Raw genomic sequence first — 24,945 nt, forward strand, 5'->3', positions numbered from 1 at the left:
CCGCTGAGCAGAGAGCCCGATGCAGGGCTCGATCCCAGGACCCTGGGATCATGACCTGAGCTGAAGGCAGAAGCTTTAACCCACTGAGCCACCCAGGCGCCCCTAATATGAGTTGTCTTGAGCCTGTGGCAAATTGTTATACTACAATGGAAAACTAATGCAGTAAGACAGCAATAGTCCAGGCAAGAGACTATGCAATCCTGAGCTACGGTGGGGACACAGGAATGAAATATAGATGTATGAATCACCCTTTGGAGGTAAAAATAGCTGGCTTAATATTGAATGACTACTCAACACTCAGTATAACCCAAGTCAGAGGTAAACCCCATGGTTTTGAACTTTTTTTTTTTTTAAACCATGGTTTTGAACTTTTATGACAGAAAGAGTAACAATGCCATAATCTGAAAAGAGAAGTATCAGGCATGTAAAAGCACCATAAAGGCCTTCTCAGTGCTCAGACAATGACCTTCACATTAGAGAGCTGTGGTGTCCCCCAGTCCAAAGAGTAAAGGAATTCTAAGCCTAGTTATTTGGTATCTAGCGTGCAAATTAGTCTCTCTCCAGACTTCATTCTTCGAAACTGAAACTATTAATTGTCTTTCTTCTTCTGTGTCCCATGGAAACCTTCACAGGTCTCCATCGCCATCCCTGGATCTGTCCAGTTGTCTGTTCCAAACTGTATCCCAGCTTTGTCTCCTCCTACTGGTCATTAACCAGACCATTATCCATAAAAGGATTTTGTTTGTTTGTTTTACGAGGGAAAATGAGTTTAGATGGGATAAACCCTGACAGAATCTCTCTACAGATGGTTGCCATTAGGAATAGAGTATCAGAGTAGAAAGCAAGGCAAAGGGATCATTCAGGTAGGAAGCTGTGATTGAAACTGTATGATCATCAAAAGAAAGTGTAAGAAAAAGGCTGGAAACAGGACTGGCTGGAATACATTTATAATGAAGGAGTTAGAAAATTATAGGAGAACTAGCTGTTTCATTTTTTTGTTGTTGTTACTACACAAGACCAAAGTTTTGCAAAGTCACAGCATATGAAAGTGGAGGAAGCATGAGGTAGAAAATAATCAAAAGCTGAAGAGTGGGAGAGCAGAAAAATGGGTTTTGGAGGAGACAATAAAGATGGGGACACTTAAAAATATATAATCACCTTATTTGACACTTAGGAGGTCACTGGTGACTTCTAACAAGATTTCAAGGACTTAGATAATTCTTATGAAAGTGTGGAGGCCATACTTTGAGAAGAAGAGTGAATGAAAAGTAAGAGCACTTATCTGGCATCAAGGTCAAAATGAAGGGTAATAAATGAATACACTAAACCAGAGATTCTAGCTATTATTTCCCCTACTCCTCACCCTATAAGGTAGGCCTATAAGCCCTGCTTTAAAAATGAGGGTACCAAGTCTCCAAAAGTTGACTTGTCCGAGGTTATAGAGCTAGTATAAGGCAGAGCCAAGACTAGAACTGAAGTCCATTTGGATCTAGAGCCTCTGTCATATCTCTCTCCCCAAATCAACTTCCTGAAAGATGAACCCAAACATCAGTCACATGGGAAAACAGAAATATCAGTAATAGACCTGATCTGATAAAGAAAGATACCATCATAAAAACAAGGAGAAGTAATGTGTTCTTTTATTGAGAGAGGCCAAAGAAACTAATAATGTGTATCAATCAGAGTGAAAGTTCCAGTGCCATGATTAATAATTACAACAGATCACGATTATTCAGCATAGCGCTTAACTACATACCACATACTGTTCTAAACTCTTTCGTACACATTAACCCATTAAATCCTCATTAATACTTTTGTTATAGGGACTCTTATAATCTGTATCTTTGCGAAGAGGAAACCGAAGATCAGAGAGGTCAGGCCAACTTCCTAAGGTTAAACCAACCATAATGGTAAAACCAAGGTTTAAACCCAAGCATTCTGCCTCCTAGGACCGTGCTCTCAATCTTTCTACTGTAGAGCCCATTAAGTGACCAGGATATAAACCCAGATTTATAGGACTTCAAAGCTCATGTTCTCTTCAGTGTATCATAGGGATTACAAGCCACATAGACGGAGGCAGAATCCCAAAGAAGTCTTTCTAGAACATCTTAGCTTCAAGAGAAAATCAGGTGTATCTGGACATTCAACAGATGTCATTAACAGAAGTGGGAGATCTGTCACCTAGTCCCAAAACAGCTAACTATCTAATTTAAGACTGTCTCAGCCAGAGCAAAGGTTTAAGTTTTGCTCTTTGCCTGAATTGTCAACTAGAGTATCAGAGAAAGCATTAACACATCTTTTACACATAGAAAAGGAGTAAACATAGGATTGAATTTTAATCCTGTGCTGGAGATGTTGAATAATTGGGAGTCATAAATCTTGGGCAGCCAGAGTACTTTGAGCACACAGTAACATCAATTTTCAAGGATGTACAGGAAGTGAAAGAAAGTAGAGACTAGAAATAGAATGGACAATATGTATGGGAAAAAATAACAGCACAGCTAGAAAAAGCAGTGATTCTGGACCAAAACAGTAGAAGTGAGTTGATGAATAGCTATCAGGTAGCTCCTTCAAGGCCTGTGATTGATTCACCAGTCCTAAGTACATTTATGTTTGTACCCATACTTGGATGTGACTAGTGTAGTACAGGGCTCTCACAGGTGAAGAGCTGGCTGGGTAAGGTGAATGAAGACAGGAAAGGGAAACCAGTGTGGCCCGTACTTCTAACAAAAACAAAGGGGAAGGGGACGCCTGGGTGGCTCAGTGGGTTAGGCCTCTGTCTTCAGCTCAGGTCATGATCTCAAGGTTCTGAGATGGAGCCCCGCATGGGGCTCTCTGCTCGGCGGGGAGCCTTCTTCCCCCCCTCTCTCTGCCTATCTTTCTGCCTGCTTGTGATCTCTCTCTCTCTCTGTCAAATAAATAAATAAAATCTTTAAAAAAACCAAAACCAAAACTAAAACCAAAACCAAAAACAAACCAAAGGGGAAAAAATAAGACTTCCATTGTGAATAGAGGCAAACACATTGTCCTCTCATCTTTTATTCATGCATGGCTTAATCTCCATAATTTAGTAGGTTTTTTTTTTAAAGATTGATTTATTTATTTGAGAGAGAGAGAGTGAGTGAGCAGGTAGAGGGCCAGAGGGAGAGGAAGAGAGAGAACCTAAAGCAGACTCCCCTCACTGTAGGGAGTGGGACAGGAGCCCACCCTCACAACTTTGAGATCACGACCTAAGTCTGACACATAGCCAACTGAGCCACCTAGGTGCCATTTGCTTTCTTTAATCAAACACTCTGCCTTTTTTTTTTTTTTTAACGAGATAGCTCCGAAAAAAATTAGCTCCCAAAGACTGAACAGGACAAGTCATTTGTCAACAACTACGAAATACTGTGCTTTTCCCTGGCAACTGTTCCAAATTGCAAGCAAGCCTAAGAGGAGTGTTTAAATCATAACAGGAGTTTCTAAACAATTCATTAACTGAATTACCATAATAATATTCACTTATGGAAGCACCTTAAGTCCTGCTTAATTGCTCAATTAACATTTTTATATGCTGAAAAAGAATAATACCTTTAGCTAATAATGTATGTTCTAAAATGAAATATGACCTAGTTGGATGATCTTTATAGCCCAAATTTACTTTACTTTGTACTATGATGCTTGTTATATATTTTATGTTTGAATGCTGGAAAGTCTTCCAAGTTATCAGGGCCAAAACCAAGGAGAAAGGGCTCACCAAGATGTGAAATGAAAGTGAATACCTCATCTTTTCCTGTGAGCAAAGTATTTTCCAGAATTATTCCTGTCTCTGAAACCAGAACTTTGACTCGGTATTGGTTAATGATTCCATTTGGTTGTCGTGGTTTCTTCCAAGTAATTCTTATTTGTGTGGCTTCTACTTCTGCAAGTTGTAAATCAAATATTGCACCAGGAACTAAAAAAAGAAAAAAAAAAAAAAAAGAATAAGGAAGGACGAATTTAACAGTATATTTTTAAATCTTAAAAATTCCCTTAATTCTTAGCTCACCATTTAAGATTTGTAAGGAAGTTATTAGAAAATAGACTACAACAATTTATTATTTATTAACAAATATGTATAAGATTCATTAAATAAACAGATAAAGTTAAATTTCTACATACTGTTCTCAAAAATGTAAATAAGAAATAGGATAACATAGAGTAATTTCCTCAAATCAGAATGTCATAATATTTGTTAGAAACAAATTCATTAATCAAAATAACTTCCCTGAAAAAGCTGTTTAGGGATGATTAATGCCCACCAGAAACCCTGAAAACTTTATAAAATTATAACAACATATCAAAAAATAATATCCAGAAGACTTTGCCTGAAATGAAATGTAGTTGGTAAATTCAAGTAGGTTGTCTTTCAAGTTATTACATGAGATTGTTTGAAGAGTTGTTTGATTTCGGTCCTCTGGTTTTACAAATGAATTATGTGAGTCTCTAATTTCAGGTACTCTTACTCTTTTCAGTAATAAAGAGAAACAGAAACAAACTAACCACTGGTTTACAATAAAGCACCAAGTACTTACGTAAATTCTAGTTAGAAAGTGACCATGAGCGACATCCAGTAACCCTCCTAGTACCAAAGGAGTGATAATGGATCAAGGATAAACATGCCCTGGGCTTTTGTCTACTTTTTGTTTATAGCTAGTGTGATTATGAATAGCCAATTAACCCCTCCCCTAAGTTTGCTAACCTATAAAATGGGTAAAATTATACTGTTCTTATTACTATGGAAGGTTACCATAAGGAACCTTGAATGAAAGGCTCAAGAAAGAAAATAATATAACTCCTTATGATCAAGATGTAGTAAAACATCAAATTCATTTCCCTAAGTTATTTCACATTAGAATAGTTTTAGTAAATATCATTTAGAACAGAGGTACTTTAGGGATATAATATAAATAGAGAATGACCCTTTTTCCTTTTAAGATAACAGAAAGGAATTGAAAATCAGTGTCACAACTCTTGTAAACATGATTTAAAATTAATGAATATAATTATGCTTACCTCAACCATACAGGAAACTGTAGGGAGTTTTCATTCCACAGATTTGAGTTTTTTTGTCTCTATGAAGTAGCCATTTAAAAAGTCCCCTAGATATTGTAACAATGTAAGTATTTCTAAATGTTTTTAAATAGTTAATGGCTAGATGAATGAATGAGTCATTCTTGCCTAAGATTTTCATTACTACTGCAGCCAATATTTTCGTGTCCAGCACGTAGTAACAACTCTGCTCAAAACTGGGATATAGACATGAAAGTATCACTGTAATTTGCTAATTCTTTAAATCTCCTTTTCTAAAAACATTTCTGTATTTCCTTATATAGAAGGATAACTCTTTAGATTGATCTCTCCCCACAGAACTTCTGATCTGAAGGAAAAACAGTTTGACATTTGAAGGATGGAGGAAGAGTTCTAGACTAGGACCCCATAATCACAGATTCACTCCATCATCCAGCAGCCTGAGCCCTCATCTTTTGGTCACTGTTCTAGGCTCTTGAGGATTGAGCAAGAAATAAGATAGATAAGAACTTTTGCACAAGTCACCTCTTGTATAAGTATATATAAAATAAATATTGTTCCTAACATATATGGTCCTTATGTTTCTATCATCATATTTACCAACACACATTTTTCCAAAGGCAGAGCAACTTTCCAATCGACTGTGTACTATGAAAATAACACAGCCATTTAAATAGCAAAGCTCCCATTCCACCTTTATTCTACATTTTATTTTAGAGTTGCTATGTAGACAAAGCCTTGGCCAGTACTGTATCATGAAAGAGATCTGGCATTTTTGCATTTAATTTGATCTTGTGTAGAACTTCAACTGAAGAAACAAATTTAATGACTACACTGATCAGATTAAGAGGTAAGGAAACCCTGCCTACCAAAAAAATAAGTAAAGTGTCACTTCCATTTGATGTAACACATTAATCTAGTGAATACCAGAAACTACCCAGTACAGCAAAAAGAAAAAAAAATGTGTGTGTGTGTGTGTGAATTTACTATCCCTTATTTAATCAAAGAGAGGAAATCTTCTAATTTATAAGATATTTTTCAAAATAACTTAGTAATTATTGCTCTATGACACTAATGCCTTAAATTACAGTTCAAGTAAAGATTAAGTTGTTCTATATTACCCTAAAATGTACCCCTGTATAAGAATGACTGTAAAGCTATCTTTCTCTCTCTTTTTCTCTCTCTCTCTCTCTTTTTCAATGAAAGAAGAAAAAGCCTGGGGGGCAAAGGAAATGACTCCATTTGTCCTTGTCCTTGTCCTTAGAAGGATACTTGATCTGTTACAGCAAAAATTCTTATTAGGAAACCAGAGAAGTATGGATTAAATCAGATTCCTTTAATATTGATACCAAATTAACTAAAGAAAATTAAAAAAACACAAGGCAATTATTCATGGTTCAGCATCGATTCTGAGGTGTAGTCTACATGGATTTCCTAGAATCATTCTCAAGTCAATACATCTATAAATTTTATTAATAAATGAGAAACAGAACAGACATATAAAGGATAAATAACGTTCCAAATGAGTTTAAGCTTTCAAATGAAAAAGTGTTAGAAAAAATAAAATGGAGACACTGGCACAGGGGAAAGAAAATATATTAAAATAAATTTTGCCATTATGAAGGATGCCTGGGTGGCTCAGTTGGTTGAGCATCTGACTCTTGGTTTCGGCTCAGGTCATGAACTCAGGGCAATGATCTCAGGGTTATGAGATGGGGAGCCCTGTGTCAGGCTCTGTGCTCAGTAGGGAGTCTGCTTAAGGTTCTCTCCCTCTGCCCATCCCCTGGCTCTTTCTCTCTCTTTCTCTCTAAAATAAATCAATCTTTTAAAACATAAGTTAAATGTTGCTATTGTCTAGCAAATTAAACTAATTTATTAAATTTTAATTAAATTAAACTAATTTTGGAAAAAAATCTATTGACAAAAGTCATTGAGAACCCTGAAAATTTGAGACTTTCTCTGATTTCCCTACAAATGATTATACTATTTGCAGAAAGGAACAAGTTGAAGGACAAAAATCTTCACTTTCATAGTCTATTTATAGAAGAATAAATATGGATTTCAATATTCTATTTGCTTTTAAGAAACAATGTTAACCTTCTTATGAGATTTTGATACTAGTGATAGAAAAGTTATTAGGTGATATTGAAGCAACAAAGTTTTACTTAAGATTTGTTTAACCATCCCAAACAAATAATAAGAAAATGCTGATGTCTATGTTGTATACAATAGCACTGTCTCATTTTGGGATAGGCAACTCCATGACACTTTGTAACATCAGAAATTATTAAACTATCTTTGTTTTCCAAAACCATCTCTTCCTCATACTTATGTAGAAATCTGCTCAGTAAAATATTAATGTATATATAAGAATCTTATGAAATGTACAAGAGTACTGCCATGACATGATGTTGACTTTCATTGATGATCAAAGTAGGCTATGGACTATAACATTCTCAGTGTTAATGAAATCAGCCCCATATTACTATAATAGCATATGTAATTGTCTATAAGAGAAATTCAACATAAATATATAAATATGTATGTTTATAAATATGTATTTATACATAGAAATATATAAATTCAACATAAATACAAAATTCAACATTTTTTCCATGACTATCTGGAGATTTGTTAGAATACCGGTTGTTTTAAAAAACATTAATTTAAAAATTGGTCCTAGTATATTTTTAAATAGATAGTCTACTTTTAAATATGGAGAAGAAAGTAAATTGAGTAACCTTAATTAGAATACAAAGAACCCAGCTGTATTAATAAATGAAAAAGAACAGTCTAAAATTAAGATATCAATTTTAAGTGAAAGTATATAGTTCTAGTGAGTTATTAGATTGTTCTCATATAGTCTAAAGATTCCCTTATTGCAAAGTTTTAATTAGCAGGACTAGGACTAACTAGTGTTGTCAGAAGTTGAAAGCTACATTTACTGCATTTGCCACAGCATTTCACGGAAGCCCTTCCTAAGTCTGAACTATCCCAAGAAAACTCTATGGAGGAAGGCTGGCATGCAGAGATAAGAACCATGCCACTGCTGCCCTTAGTGGAGCCCACCTGCTTCCAGTGGAACCCCCTGAGGGCCACCTGGATATGGTCAGGAGGGTAGTAAGATAAAACTCAGGATAAATTGTTTATGTCATAGGGCAAACAAAGTCATTTGTTCAAAATAATTTCGTGTCAAAATAAGCCATGTGAAAAATATGGAACAACATTTTAAATTTTTATTTATTATTTTGTGAATAAAAAAAGATGCAAAAATAAAGAGGGATGACCTCTTTTCATGATGTCCCAAATCAACAGCATGAGAGCATATGTGGCAATATATTACCTATTTCCCTATTTTTGCCAAACGCTATAGGCCAAAAATAAGGACAATAAAAAAATAATCTTAAATTACCGATTCAACTTAGGGGTGCCAAAACTGGCTTGATTTGAAGGAAGACAAAAATTCTGAATTTATTTAACTGCATGACTTAAGAATAAAAATTAGTTGGCCAATTAAGTGGTTTGAGAAAATGCTATTAAAATCAAACCGAAGGACTCTAGACTAATGCGGGCCAGGTCACTCCGCCATTTTTGGTAGCCATTCATAAAGCTGTCTAGCTTTCCAAGAAATGCTTAAGAGCAGTTATTAGGTGAAGGGGAGATTTAAGGTGTAATGGAAAATAAGTACAAAGGTAAGACTTCTGACAGAAACACAATGGAAAAATTTTAGTAACGAAGAAATGAAAACATTTTGCTTTTAAGTATACATCTCTTTCTTAATCTGGGTATTGAGATCATATACACATCAGCATTTTCATTTGATATAAAACATAATGTTTACATTCTTTCAACAGCAAAATATTAATAATGGTTCATTGTTCTTCGAAGAGAAGTACAAAATTCCCTAATAGTTGCTGCCCTCTAATGGTCAGATACTTGAGTGATTTATCTCTCAGTCTTGATGAACATAAGCCCAGTCTTTACTTATATGTGCATATGTGCACTTGCACACATGTGTGTATTAAATTTACAAGTTCCTGTATGTTAGTTATCACACAAAATCTGGAAATTTTTCCAGTGTTAATGTGCTTGTAATAAAATTGTGATCTCCTCAAATAATTACAATCCCTAAGTACAAATGAAGACATTTTAGCAAGTTTGATGTGGGCCAGGAAAATAAGTTGTGAGACAATGCAGGAACATTTTTTAAACACCTAAAACTGTGATGTTTAATACATGCAAACAAAAACTTTCTTTAGGAGAGCTATTTTTGTAATTATTTCAGGATGTGCTAGTAAACTTGTATTATGCATCCTCTAGGAATCCTCACTTGCTTAATATATCCTTTTGTTTACAAACATATTTTGTTAGAGGCATTGGGGATATATGAATTCCCCTAAACGTCATTCTGTGAGAAAAATCTATTCTACATTGAATAATGTGAGTCAAACAATGTTAAATGTGTTTGTTTTTTCTCTTGGACCTCTTGAGGTTTTGCCAGTCTTCACTGTGAGTCTCAAACACACTGATACTACAGGTAGTACTTCTTAACCTTGCTTGATCTCTAGTTCCTCTCTGAAGAATGTTGTGGGTTTAATGTTCTGAGGAACACATGTTTGGAATGCATAGGTAGTAATCTGATAAGGAAATAGCATGAAGTAAGTAAATATAAACCAAATAGCTTCTAATATAATGTTTAACCAATGCAGTAAAATCCACAAACAGGGTAAAATATCTTATGAGCACACTGAAAAAGCTGTTTTTACCTTCTGGAGGAGTGAATACTGAAATATTTGATTTGGGTCCAATTCCTGCACTGGTCTCAGCGGCAACATATACATCGTACACCGTAAATGGTGTTAGGTTAGTGAACGCAAATTTAAGGTCTTTCGTGCTATTATCCAAAATTCGACCTGCAAAAAACAAAAGATACTGTGGATTATTTTCTCATTAGGCATATAATCATTTTCACATTTCAGTAGAGAAGCAAGAATTAGCAATTAACTTTTGTTATTACAATTTTAATACATTATAATTACAATTATTTCAAGTTTCAAACATTTAGCTTAGTGGTACGTTGTTATCAGGTTAATTAAAACAATAGAAAGAACATGAAAATCTCCTGGTAGTCAGAATAACATTAAATCATAAAGCCCTATCCAATTACCATGTTACTTTTTGACATTTCTAAAAAGAAAACATTAGATTTTGCTAATATTAAAATAATAACAGTATTTTATACATAAATTTAGTTAATTAAGATGCTAAACATTATCATTATCTTCTATAAAAAGACATTTTTAGAAAATACTTGTAGTTCTGTTCTGAGCAAAACTCCTTAATAGCCCATCATCAAAATTCTTTTAATCCTCAACTTTACCTCTGAATAATTCTTTCATTTCTTGCTGTAGCTGAAACCTGGCTCTCCCCTAAGAACATGGCTTCTGTTCCCCGAATGGTCTAATTTATCTCACGATCACCAAGTGATGAGGCCTTCAGGTGTGGCATGTGTTTCCCCAGCACCTCAGGGTCTAGTCTTAGACCAACCCACCTCCCTCCTTACAAAGGCTCACAGCTCTCAATCTCATGTCATGGATGGTCTCCACCAGCCCTCCTTGTTGCTGTGATAGGTCTAGACCTAGGGTCATTCACCTTCATTCTGGATGGTTTAGTGCCTGCTTCAATGTCACTGTCTTTAGTGCTAATTTGTGGTAATTTCAGGATTCCCCAGACTTGGTCCTTAAAACACTCCCAGCTCTCCTCAAATAATCTAATCTACCACCCTATCTCATCCACTTCCATAGACATCACTACTACCAGTAACTGCGAATCTTCCATGATCCCAATTTCTTGCAACTCTGAGCATTCCTTCTTATCTCCTGTTCACTTACTCTAGAACCCCAAAGCAACAATTCTTTAAGTTCATTGGGACCTCCAATCCATTGATCATACAAACTATTTTATTTTATTCTGCTTGGTTTGGTCCCTTACCACTTGGTTTCCACTATTATCCAGCTCAGTGCCATTGTCAATTAATCACTACCTTTACATAAGCCTTCCATTCCCTTGCCCTCCTCTTGTTGAAAGGAGCTGGAGAAAAACACAGATCCACTCTGATTGCTATCACTTTATTCACTACCACACCCCAAAGGAGCCCTAAATTTTGCCCAGCCCCCTATTCAGCTTCTGTGACCCAATCACTCTCTACTCTTCTGGTTGATTTCTTTTGTAGAACTATTTTAGGAAAGAATTTTAGAGTTTACTTAATTGACTTCCAGCAATAATATCTGAATCCTTCAAAATATCTGATAAGGAACATCCAGGTCCTGCTTGTTCAAAAAGATGAACTTGCTACATTATAAAGTTGCCTGTATTATTTTTAGAGAGCTCTAATTATTAGAAATGCACTCCTTGTTCTAAGCAGAGATTTGAACTAACTGAAGACCATTGTTCTTCATAAACATATTTGCAATTAAGTAAGTAAAAGTCCTCCTGTTCAAACATTTGAAGACATATATGTCCTCTAACACTTCTCTTCTTAGGAGTTATCTCATTCTCTTAGCTTCTCCTCATGAAATATGGAACATGAACAATGTTTTGCCATTCGTATACTTATTTATGATTTTAAATAAAAAGTTCAAAGAGCCTCACCTCCCTTGTTGCTTTTCTATTATTTGCTTCAATTGTAAGATCTTATTTAAAAAAAAGAGCGTTACTTTTAAGAACTTTGAAAATACTAATGTGTTTTGTATAATTCTTACTCCAAAAGGTAAACACAAAACTGATTTGAGACTTACCTGATGGTCCATATAATTCAACTCTGTAACTAAATTTCCCTGTTACTACACTAGGTGGGTCCCATGAAATTGAAAAGGACTTCCCTGTAATGTTGCCTGTTACACAGTTTTGTGGTGGTCCTTCAGGCACTAAAATGGTTATAGAAAAAAATGAATAAATAATATATACTTAAAATAAATGAGCATTTTATTAAATATACAAAACAAAACACAAAGTCTGAAAGAAAATAAAATATCACACTATGAGCAAAGGGACTTTAAAAAAAGGAAAAATGAATAAATTGAAGAATTTAAATAAGGCATTCTGGATCATCAGTTGAACTACTTATTTGCAACAGTTACTACTTTAATTTAATGTTGTATATGACTGCACAGGCTACTTCGTTCTCATTCTAATATTGTTCCTTGTATAGTTACATTGTCCTGATACACACTTATATATTGAATTCAACCAGCCCTCGGCATCTGACTTGAAAAACACCCTCCCCCTGGTGGACACAGGTAGAAGGGGCAGGGAATTAACTGTCCCTACATTACCTTATTGGCAAAGATCTTCACTTTATGTATCAATATTTGTATTTGTTTCTGAGAGGAAATTTATAACCTACAGTTAGAAGATTCTAATGTAACATTGGCAGCATATAAAAAATAATGACATTTTAAAATAGTCTACTTTTCACAGATGTAGTCCCATATTTTACTTTCTTTTGATTGAAATGAAACATTTCAAATATTTTTCTCAAGCCAAAGTTCTTGTCTACTAAATTTCACTTTGTGTTATCCTTAAGAAATTATTTTTTAACTGTATAAGTAGTATGGAAGGAGAAAATAGTATGATTCAAAGATGACTATTTAAATCAAGAAAAAACTTCAAACTTATTGTGATGAAATGATAAAAGCTGACAGCTATGTCATCAGAAAAAAAACATTGTGCTTTAGGGAAATTATCCTACCAGTAATAATTTCTAGTAACCTCAAAAATTACCAATCACAATGGAATGTCTCATACTACATATTTAATATGGCATTGTGTCAGTAACTAAATTTTCATATATATCATACTATAATCCCATAATTAAATATATAAACACCCATAGCTAGAAATTGTGTGTACTCTTCAAATTTTGTAATAATACGAATTACACTCTTTGAATTCTACCACCACCACCATAAGGGAGGTACTATTGCTGTCTCCATTTTTCACATAGGGAAACCCAGTGCAAAGGGAAGATAAGTAGGTATATTTTTAAGTACTATTTTTGTCTAATACTGAAATGTGATCACATGATATTTCTTCCACTATAGGTATAACTTCCACTTTTGGTTGTAACAGTATCAGTGAGAGGAGGGTATAGATGATTATAGGAGAAGGACAGAGATGATTTTGAAAATTGCTCAGATCAAAGATAAATTAAAGCCGATCGTAGGATCATGGTTATTAAGCTCAAGAATCCATTCTTCCAAATGTCCTTTCTCTTTTTAGATGCTGATGTTAGTATTGTAAAAGAGTGCTGAAATTAAAGATGCTTCAGATGGTATGCCCATGATCTGTTATTGGGGGAAAAAGTTATTGGAAGGGAAAGAAGGTTTTATTTTTTTTTTATTTTTTATTTTTTATTTTTAAAGATTTTATTTATTTATTTGACAGACAGATCACAAGTAGGCAGAGAGGCAGGCATAGAGAGAAGGGAGGAAGCAGGCTCCCTGCTGAGCAGAGAGCCCGATGCAGGGCTCGATTCCAGGACGCTGGGATCATGACCTGAGCCCAAGGCAGCGGCTTTAACCCACTGAGCCACCCAGGCGCCCAGGGAAAGAAGGTCTTAACAGAAAGATCTATATAGAAAAAATGAAAGATTATTATATAACAAATTTAATTCTTTTTTTTTCTTCATACACAAAAAATGAAACCATACCTGATTCTGGTGTTCTGACAATTGTACTATCAATATAACCTGCTTCAGTTGTAACAGCAGAAACTTCAAAAAGGTACGTTGTATACGGTCTCAAATGTGTCACTACAAAACTGATAGGCTCTTTCCACACAGAGCTTATTTTACTCCTAGCCAACGTGCTTGATGAATATGTAGTACGTGATGGGGGCGTAACTCTAGCAAGGGTTGGAGAAGGGCTGGTTGTACTCCACAAAAAAGATTCATTATTCTCCTAGTAAATAAAATAAACAGCAATAGAAAAATAATGTTGTATCTCTTAATGAATATAACAGTGTAATTTATTTCTTTCCTTTATAGCATAAATATTATTCTTAAATTTATGTTTATGTATATGATTCATTAAGATTTTAATAGATTGTTATCTATTCCGAGTCATGGACCAATTTGCTAGAGCTTAATTATACACATTTATGTCTACAGTTTTAGAAGAGAATATATTTATTGCATTCTTTATACCTTCATATTTCTTATGAATAGGACTTCAAAAGGCATAGCAACAGCAAAATCGTTAGTAAGAATTTTTAAAATTCATGTTAAAAGTTCAAGAACCAAAGAGATAAACTATTCTCTCTTTTGTGAAATTTCAGGCATACATCACTTTATCACCGGTACTATCATTTTTTTCCTCATAAATACTCAAATGATAAAGCCAATAGCATAAATGTTGTGTATGTATATATATGTGCATATATGTATATGTGTGTATTACAAATACAGCCTAATTTTAAAAAGAAGGTTTTAAGACTTCTTTAACTTACAGTATTTAAAACAAAAGTAATTTTGTTTGTTTTCCCATCAATAATATCACAAAGATCATCTAGATTATTTTTGGAAAAACACTATTATGGTACTTCCAGGGATTTCCCATAAATGACTAGAGTCATTTAACAAATTCTTCACCAAAGATATGCACAACAAAAACAATCTACTTCCATGAACATAATTTTGACTGTTGCCTTCCCTACCCCTCCCGTCACATGGAAATTTTTTTTTTTTCAGTAATATCCTTTACTTTCCTATTTCAGGTCTTTTTAAATATCCTCCACCCAAAATACTCCTCACACAATCTCCCCTGTCCTTATACCAAGGCAATTCCAAGGTCCATTAACAAATGCTACTCCTTTCATGATGTCTCTTCAGAGCTCCCTGTAAGATTTTTATATCTCTTGAATTCTCAAAACCTGCTCTTACACTACCTTGAATACAGTCAGTTGTGTCTAACATGATAGTATAACTGAACACTATAAGGAATCAAACAGCTAATACCCACTGTGGTTTAAAAAGTTTCCAGATACTAGAAACTTCAAGTGATAGGCTCACACCTAAAATTTTCGAGACACAGAAAGTGTTCCATGATACTTACATTACATTCTGGCAGTTTCCCAGTTAAAATGTCTTCCACTCTGATGGAGACATCTTTCACTACTATCCCACTTCTGGCATGTTTCACACTAATCTTGAAGCTGGTAATTTTGCCATTTGGTTGCCGAGGTAAATACCAAATCAGGTTAACTGCAGAATAGTTAAAGGCCTCAACTGTGAGATTCACCACTTTTCCTGGAGCTAGGTAAGTAACAGAGATTGAAGGAAAAGAAAAAACACTGTTATAAAATTTAGAATGGCATTTATATAATGTTGAGATGTTATATTTCTCATGTTATATAAAATTAAATATACCCTGTTAGAAAAAAACCTACTCTCTCTCTCAAATAAATAATAAAATATTTAAAAATAAAATAAATTTAAGATGTACAAGATGTGAATTTGATACATTTCCATACTGTGCTATGACTGCCATTGTAGTGATATTTAGTACTGCTATGATATTACATAATTATAAAATCACCTTATATAACTATAATATCACACTGTTATCTATATTCATTATACTGTACATCAGATCTCTATGCTTATTTATTACTTGAGGCAAGTTTGTACCCATAAACAACATCAGTCTTAGACTCCCACCCCTATCCTCTGGTGATGACCATTTTACTCTCTTCACGAATCCCAATCACCCTTTTAAATTTCTTACTTGTGTAAACTATACATACATTTATAAGTATGCCTGTATACACACACATACACACACAAATTAAATATATACATACAAAAAAACAAATACAATTTGTTTTCAAAACATTTTCAAATGAGCTTCAATAACAGTCACAGGGAACTACTCAAGTATAGATAAATTTGAATTTACAACATAATCAAAAATTTATTAAATACATGATTTCAAAATATTTGAAAAGTGACCAAAAATATTAAATACACAGAAAGGGATTAAATATTTTGGGGCACCTGGGTGGCTCAGTCAATTAGTTAAAGCATCTGACTTCAGCTCAGATCATGATCCTGGGTCCTGGGATCAGATCGAGCCCTGCTCCTGGAATTGAGCCCCCTCTTGAGCCCCTGTTGGGCTCCCTGCTCTGCGGGGAAGTCTGCTTCTTTTTCTCCCTCTGTCCCTCCCCCTGCTCATGCGCTCTCTCTCTGTGTCTCTCTGATAAATGCATAAAATATTTTTAAAACAGAAAGTAATCAAAAATGCTAAACATTTAGTGAAAAAGGTATTTTTATTAACTTGCTTTAATAATTTTTATCTCAATTAAGTATTTCTGCTTTCATTTTCTTTTTGTGACTTCATTATGTCTGAAGAATAATGCTGGCTCTTTTCTGTAGTTGGTAGGTCTTTCCCTTAATATAGTAGTTTCTACTTCTGAACTTTTATGTGCCAAAACCCATTATTTCTTGATATTCATAGAATGAATTCACCCATCTTGATCCAAGCAAAGGTTTGACACTGCGATATCAAAAACTTCTGTTTATAAACTCATTTCATCTTTCAGTTAGGTGTCTTCCAACACTTTGAAGATATATCTAGACTAGTGACATGCATACATCTGTGTAAGTATATGAAGGTGTCTACAACTCTACAAAGTGTATGTTATGCAAAGTATACATTTATTGAGCCAGAAAGAAACTTCATAAATCCAATATAGGGACTTTTCCTGCATTTCTAACGATTCATCAAGTTGAAAATGGAGGTGCATTCTATTATCCCAAAGCCCAAATAAATTCTATGTTTACCTGAAATAATGCTGCATGGGAAGTTGAGAAGTTGAGATTTTTGTGCTTGTGGATGCAATATTAACCCAGTATGGTATAACTAGTTAACTCGTACACTCTTCCTAAGAGTATTTTTATTCACAGGAAAAGAAATTCCTTTTTATTTAACAATAAAAAATGCAGCTTATTTATTCCATGAACTATTCCTTAAATTTGGATTCTTTATGTCATAAATAATGAAAAGGGGTACTCAGGGTGAAAACTGCAGAATACTGATACAATTAAATTTAGATTTACATTATGTTTTTACCTCTTTACATTTACAAAAAAAAAAAAAAGGAAATACAGGGGCAAGAGAAATTATATAATATCTAATTTGCCCAAAAACACACAATAAATGAGAAACAGTAAGACTCCCAAGAAAAAATTTTTCATACGTCATTCAAAAGTTATTCCAATTAACTTCCCTAAAACTGAAAACGTAAGTAATAAATTTTTCTTTTTTATCCTGGTGAATATTTAATTTTGAAATGATAATTTTCCCACTTGAATTTTAGTTGTATGAATAATTTGAAAGTCAATATGCTCAAAATCAACAAGAGTAATTTAAACCTCATAAATGATTAATTTCTAATTTTAATAAACTGAATTTTCTCTAACTTCCTATGGAATAGAGCATGTTTTCATATGCTTCTCTAGATAAAGTCTCAAAGAGAAACTAGGCCACAAAGCTTGAGGTATCTTTTTTAACATGAGTCATTGCATTATTCCTTCTAGATACACAGGTTCATTCAATTTATCTCGTTGGCATAAAGCGGCTCACTGGAAGATTTTTATCTTTTAAATATGTAGAACATTTATAGTTGCAAAAAATTATGGAAATTCTTTTTACAGTAGTTACCACTAACCTGACATATTACTTAGTAACTCATAGTTATCTCAACCCACAGAATGTAAGTTCCACAGAAAATATCTGTTGTGGAATGGAGATGCCATTATTTATCTAATCATTCTGCATTTATTGGTCCTAATTTTTGCTATTATAAAGAAATAGAGTAATTATTAAATAAATAAAAGTACCTCCATTCATTAACTTATTTTTATCAAAAATCTTATGTTCTACTAGGCTGATATAAAGAATAAAAAATAAGCAAATAAATGTGTACTATATCAGGCTGCTCTAATAAAGAAAAATAATTTGTTAGGACTAGAGATGGACAGGAAGAAATACAGCCTATTTTAGGAGGTATAGTTAGGAAAGTTAATGTGAGATTTGAATTAACTAGGGGAGAGAGACATGTGGATATTTAGTGAAAGAGTATTCCAGTTAGAGGAAACAGCAAGTACAAAGGCCCTTTGATGGAAGATAAGTATGGATGGTGTTATTTGGAGGGAAGGGAGAATGTTAAAGATGGATCAGAGAGAGAAAAGAACATCCTGAGTGCTATGCACCATGGGAAGGACTTACGGTCTTATTCTGAGTAAGACAGGAGCGCTATTAAGAAGAGAGAAGTACTATGGTCTGGCTTATGTTTCAAACGATGATGCAGCACTTCCAGAGAGGGAAAAGTGTAAACAGGTAAGTTGGAAACAGGAAAACCCATAAGGAGACTTTCAGTTGTTCAGGCAAGAAGTGATAATCGATTAGAGTGATTTGCAATTGGGGTGAGATTCAGGATGCATGTTGATGTAGTGCTGGCAGGATTTGCTGATAGACTAGAGTTTACTATGAGAAAGAGGCATCAATAATATATCAAGCTCTTTCTTCTCCATCATTGAAAGAAGGGAGGTAACTTAAATTGGTTTGATAATGACTACTTGTTATGGAATAATATGATAACTATAAAATCCATATTTCCAAAGGTCTAATGTCATAAAAATGTATATGATTTGATATTAACAGGAAAAAGCAGGATATAAACTTGCATAAATGGTATAAGGCTACTTTCATGAATATATAGTCATATAGACACATATTCATAAGAGGAAAAAAAGGACCAGCAAGGAGTGCACCAAAATGGTAACAGAGTTTTTATATGACAAGGTCATGGATAATTTTTACTGTCTGTTTCTTATTTTTTCAAAGTTTTTTAAAAGATAACACTGCTTTCATAATTGTAGAGAACAAAATATATTTTAATGAATAATTATCTAAGAAGACCCTAAAAGTAATTGAATGGCCATGCTGTTGAAGAGTCTATGGATTTTAACATCATTATTTGGCTTATATACCTATTTATTTTAAATAACAAAAACTCAATTAAGTTAATTTAGAATAAATGATTTAGGCAAATTACCACTTTCTGCAGTTTGGAAAAGAAATGGGTCACTAAACACTCCAATACCAGCACTGTTTTCAGCAGCAACCTAAAACAGACCAAAAGAATTATGTTCATGCTCTCTAATTAAACAGAATCTGAAATAATAACATTTTGATATTAATTAGTTAAATGACAAAGATATTTTTCCCTTAATTCCTGCAAAACTCCCAAAGTGGAAAGCACACATGGAGCTATTCCATATTTCTATTATCCTTAAGGATATATTTGCAGCATAGTTTGATTCAACAGATTTCATCAATTCTCAATGGAAAAATTAATAGTCAAGTTTTATAGCCAATTAGTAGTATTAATAGTAACAGTTACTTATGGGCAACTTTTATGTACCACAAAATCTCCTAGAAATTTTACACATCTCATTTTATCCACATAATCAAAGCATGAAGCGTTCTTATCAGCATTTTATAGATGAGGAAACTGGTTGAGAGAAGTCACGTAACTTGCCTGAGTCTTAAAGCAATAAGTGGTAGAACCAGAATTCCACTGAAGTCATGCTTATTTCTAAAGCTCAACCTCTTTCCATTAAATTCACTTCATGCCAGATACTATGACTATTTCTGTAACAAATATGAAACCATATATATGGAATCTGCCCTTATAGTTTACCATCTAATCAAATACATACTCAAGAAAACAATTAAAAAAATAAGTCTAATCAGTTAGACTAAGTATTTTGAATTTAAAAGATAGAAAAAATAGAAAAAAAGATAGAAAAATTCTTTTAAACTCAGATATCCTACTCAAATAGACTAGAATAGGCAGAGAAAATGTCATTATTGAGATCAAGACTCTTCACTCTTCCAAATGCCAAAACTGGAGTCTGAAAACCTTAATTTAAATTGCACTCCACTAATTCTTAAATGAGTAGTTGTAGGCAATTTATTGGCCTTATTCTAGGTAACATTTTCCTTCTCTTTAAAATGAGAATAATGATTTATCTATGTCATAGAATTGTTCTAAGGACTAAATGAAATAATACCTATAAAGAACTTAATAGGATTTTCCCCAGATCATGTAGATTTGAGATCTACATTTGAAGAGATCAAACATACTGCACCAAATACTCTTTGGAATTCTGAAATGACTGACATTTATTTGAACAGCTTAAAGGTCACAACAATGATTTAGACAGTGTGGAATTAAAAGAAGAATAAGGGCTTCCCAATAGGCCTGAAATAAGAGAATTCAAAGGAATAACAATTCGAACTCCATAAAAATAGATCTAAGTAGAACTAGCTTTCTGTCTGTAACAGCTTCCTACAATCACATTAAAATTTAATCTTTACATATTACCTTCAATAGTATATTTTAACATATAAACTAATCTACATATGTACTGTTGACAAGATATATGTATACTATGCCATTTTTATGTGTCAGTTAGAAAAGGTCTCCTACTCTTTACCCATGTTTCTGCAATGAAATAACCATCATGAATCTTTGACATTTGCAAAAATTTCCTTTTAACTGTTCTCATATAGGGGATTCCTACTACTGGGATGCTCTCTACTTCTTACTGTGTGCTTTGCTTTCACAAATAGGCATGCTTCCAATAAGGAAACCCCCACACCAGCCAAATTCTTTCTTTCCCATCATTTCTTACCATCCAGAAAGCCATCTCACTTATGTCTTATCACATATTTATACAGCTTTTATAGATTTTTTTCTCTATTTTGAATTATCTTAAAAACTCAAAGAATATATTGATGTTATATTGAAAATAGAAAGGATCAAAAAGATATTTGTATCTTTTACTAAACTCTGAAAATATCACAAATATATCTTAATTGGAAACATTTCCATATGGCATAATTTAGGATTGCTTTTTATATGCTCTTCTTTATTTAATTTCTAAATAAGATGTTTGATTTTGCATATTAAACATTATAAAGAACTAAATATTTTTATAAACACAAAAGACACAATAAATGTTCAAGAAATACTTATTGAATGGAACTGAATTGAATTCATTTTTCTCTGAGAAGCTGGCTCAATAGAAACTTTCATTTCATTATTTAAATTTTGATAACTGACACACAAATACAACAGGATTAAGGGAAAAATAACAAAGCTAACTTAAAGGTTAATGAAAAAGTAGACTATTTTTTACCTATAAAGCCTAAATTGTGTCATTTAAACTAGATTCATTCTTTGACAAAGTTGCTAAGCTAAATGTTTTTAAAATAAATAAATTATACAAATACATCTAATAATGAAAAAAAAATTATAACGGTTGTTCAAATTTTAAGAGCCCAGATGGGCACTGAGGTCAGGACTCAGATGATCATTCTTCAATCACTTGGCTGTGTTTGGCTATAAAGACTTAACCAGGTGGGAAAAGGCTCCCTCATCTTTAAAATGAATGGAATATTTTAATACTGTATCAATACTCAATACTTAATATTTAATACTAAATATTAACAAAAATATTACCTTGATTTCATATGTTGTTCCAGGATTAAGATTAGTAAGAAGAACTTCCAGACTGTCTGGCTTTGTTGTAACTTGTGTGTATTCTATTTGCATCCATGGACAAACTTCCTTATATTTCACAATGTAAGACATAATCCTTCCATTTGGATTAGGTGGTGTATTCCAAGATAGAAGAATCCCAGCAGATCCAACTCTTTCTCCTGCCAGGAAGACTGGAGGCCCCGGTTCTATTTAAAAAAATGTCGTTAAAAGGTCAAACAATTATTGCATTTTCACAATCATAAATAAGAAAGCTTTTACAAATTTAGACTTTCCAAGTTCCCAAACACTAATGGTCTCTCAAATGTGACTTTATCTTCCCTAGAACTTTGCTACCAAAAGGAAAAAAAAAAAAAAAAAAAAGATTAAATGCTTTGGGGGATACCAGAAACATTCTTTTATAAGAATGTAAAAAATGGAATGCTACTACATATTACATGCCAAATACACTTTTGATGCCAGATCATTTTTAAAAGAAACTTATTTGTGCAAAGCTTACACATAAAACTAAGAAATCCAGAATACAGTCTTACAAACTTAATTATTCTTCCTGAACAAGAGTAGTGAGTCTATTTTCATGGCCCTGTATTATTTAAATATTACCATTAACGTTCTCTCTGGTCAATTTCACAAACAAGTATAATTATCTTTACTCTGAAAGTCAAGAAAGCTAAAGAACCAGTAGGACACAGGTCCTAAACAGATCACTTTAAGTTTCCATTTTGCTTTAATTACTAACCTGTTTTCATGTATATAAAGCACATAGTGCTAAGCTAAGTATTTCCATCCAATAGACTACCTGCAAATACTTCATAAAAAGTACTTCATAAAAAAAGGAACATATACTTACTTGTTACATTGGTTGTCACTGTTCTACTAACAGGTGAGCTGTATGTTGTAGCAGAAATAGTAGAGATGGTTACATCGTACCTAGTCCCAGGAACAGCATTGGAAACATCAACCTGGAACACCAAAACCAAATAATTGCATTAAAACTCTTTCTGGAAAACAAGAAAGCTAAAACAATAAATCCATCACAACAACAACAAAATAAAGTTAACATCTCACCCTATAAACTCTGCACTGTTTAAAATATTCCAAGTTCCATATTATTGTAAAATATAATAAATTTGTTCTATCACATAACTATTTACCAAGTAACAGATAATAAAAACTTACAAAGCATACGGTGTTATCAAAAACTAAATCAGTATTTCAATCCCTCTAGTTTGTTGTCAAAAGAAACAACTATTTAAGAGTATTAAGAAATCTACAACCCATTACTTAACCCTGGTTTTTAAGAGTGTATATGAAATACCTGTGTCTCTGAAGTTCCAATAAAAAGTAAAAGAAAAATGATAAGAAAATCCATCATTATTACATTTTTCAGGCAGTGGAATCACATTGATGGCTCTAGAGAGAAATGTTGCCTGCATTAATGATTTAAAGACAGATCCTCCTGGCAAGTACACAATTAATGAGCCTGGATTACTCAATAGCTCTGCCCTTTCTTTGTTAAACTATTCATGAACCCTTGGATGGCTGGCTGTAGGTTCAGGGTAAGACTTAAGAAAAAAAAGGCATAGACGTTGCTAAGGTAACAGTCCACCCATGCTGAAACTTACACTCATCAACTCAGCATCAGTGTTTTTGTCTTCATTTTATGCTTTTAAAAACTCTCAAAGGAGTAAGTGTTCATGGTGTATGAGTTTCATAAAGAACTTTCCTATGAGGACCAAATATAAATACAAGTTGGCTCCGCAAGTAGGATAATGAAAACTATACCTGATACTCTCCACCTCCAAGATCTTTGATAGTAACAAAGCCACTGTCAGGAACAAGATCCACATTAAACCTTTCCACATAGCCAGAGGGCAGGCTCCAGTACAGAGAAAAGGAATGTGTGGAAATATTGAAGGCTTTAAGTTTCTTGGGTTTTTCCGGTTCTGATATTGAAAAATAGAGGTTTGAAATAGAGTTATTCTCCTAAATATTCAAAAGAAAAAATGAAAATCAATAATCTGTCAGATTTCAATATAATCACATTGTTAAAAGGCACTGAATTCTCTAAATTATCTCTGGTCACACAAAAGTGTTAGGCATCTAAATCTTTAATAATAACTATTTTTTAAGTGTAATTATCAGAAATAATATATCAATTTATGTATCTGTTTCTGGGATATTCTTTACCTGCTAAAATCTGCTGGTTGCCCAAATTGTTTTATAAACCTTAAGCTCTAATTGAAAACTTGAATCATTTTAAGCAAATTATTTAAATCCAAACTATTGATCCAGTTACCTGGATATTTTACAAAGCAGAAGATAATTGGAAAAAAATATAACTAACATCTGCCAAATTTTTTTAAAGGGTGAGCATTTCTGATGAATAGTCAGGTGTCTCCCTAAAAGAAAAGCTTTTTTCATGTAGGAAGTGAAATACAATAGCTTCTCAACAATAAGTATTAATAGTTCTAGACACTTCAACCATATTTTTCTACTTTTACTTCCACTGTTCCCAGAGTCTTGTTTATGCTGCCTGTACCTCCTTAAAGGGAGTCTTCTACATAAGGTTCTTCTGATTGGTTGCCAATGAGTCAGATTTTCACTCTCCCTTATCTTTAGTGCAGATTCCAGACAAACAATATAGGGGGAGGAAGAGAGATTATGAAGCCAAGCATGCCAAAAACATACCTGATAAAGACTAATACCACTTCCAAAAGAAAGGGCTGTGGAATTAAATATTTAACTCTGCTTGTCATTTTAAAGCCATCTATCAGAGATGATTTAAAATGAATATAATAAAAAAATTAAATATATATTTTCTAACAAAACTGATAGGTCACGTGGTATAAAATAGAAACCTTAATAGGTCAATTTCTCACATTTGGGCAGGTGAGAGATACTTTTAGAGTAATCTTTCTTTATCTTCTTTTAAAAGTTTTTTTTTAAGGCTTATAATGCTTTCCTGGTAACTGGCCCTGGTATTGACCAGTTAATTTCCACCATGACACTCAAAGATACAATAAACATTCTCTCAGCATCATCTCCAAATTGTCCATGTAGGGAAAACTATAGTCTTATAATAACTCTTTAGAATATGTAAGCCCAAGGTAAAAAGATCAGAGGAATACCCAGTTTGTATGGGTAGAATTCCTTTATTATGCATAGCTACTGCTGGCATTTTTCCTGGATCATTCTGAACATAGACCTATGCCCTCCGTATTCCCAAGCTTGAGAGAAAAGAGCTTGGTTCTTTTCACCAGCTCA

At 33.4% G+C, this 24,945-nt stretch overlaps 1 protein-coding gene across 1 annotated transcript in view; it reads right to left on the reverse strand.

Moving 5' to 3' along the window:
- Window positions 1–23,050, reverse strand: part of PTPRQ (protein tyrosine phosphatase receptor type Q) — a gene marked incomplete at both ends in the record, with an annotated part of 196,344 nt that extends 173,294 nt beyond the window's left edge. Inside the window, 9 exons of the mRNA XM_080811864.1 lie at window positions 3,762–3,934; window positions 9,816–9,962; window positions 11,847–11,975; window positions 13,760–14,009; window positions 15,162–15,361; window positions 19,165–19,234; window positions 21,640–21,866; window positions 22,529–22,640; window positions 22,997–23,050. Of these exons, the coding sequence (XP_080667990.1) occupies window positions 3,762–3,934; window positions 9,816–9,962; window positions 11,847–11,975; window positions 13,760–14,009; window positions 15,162–15,361; window positions 19,165–19,234; window positions 21,640–21,866; window positions 22,529–22,640; window positions 22,997–23,050 (1,362 nt within the window). The remainder of the gene's footprint in view (window positions 1–3,761; window positions 3,935–9,815; window positions 9,963–11,846; window positions 11,976–13,759; window positions 14,010–15,161; window positions 15,362–19,164; window positions 19,235–21,639; window positions 21,867–22,528; window positions 22,641–22,996) is intronic.
- Between the last annotated feature and the right edge of the window lie 1,895 nt (window positions 23,051–24,945).

This window comes from Martes martes (assembly GCF_963455335.1).
Source record: "Martes martes genome assembly, chromosome: 8".
NCBI classification, from domain to species: Eukaryota; Metazoa; Chordata; class Mammalia; order Carnivora; family Mustelidae; genus Martes; species Martes martes.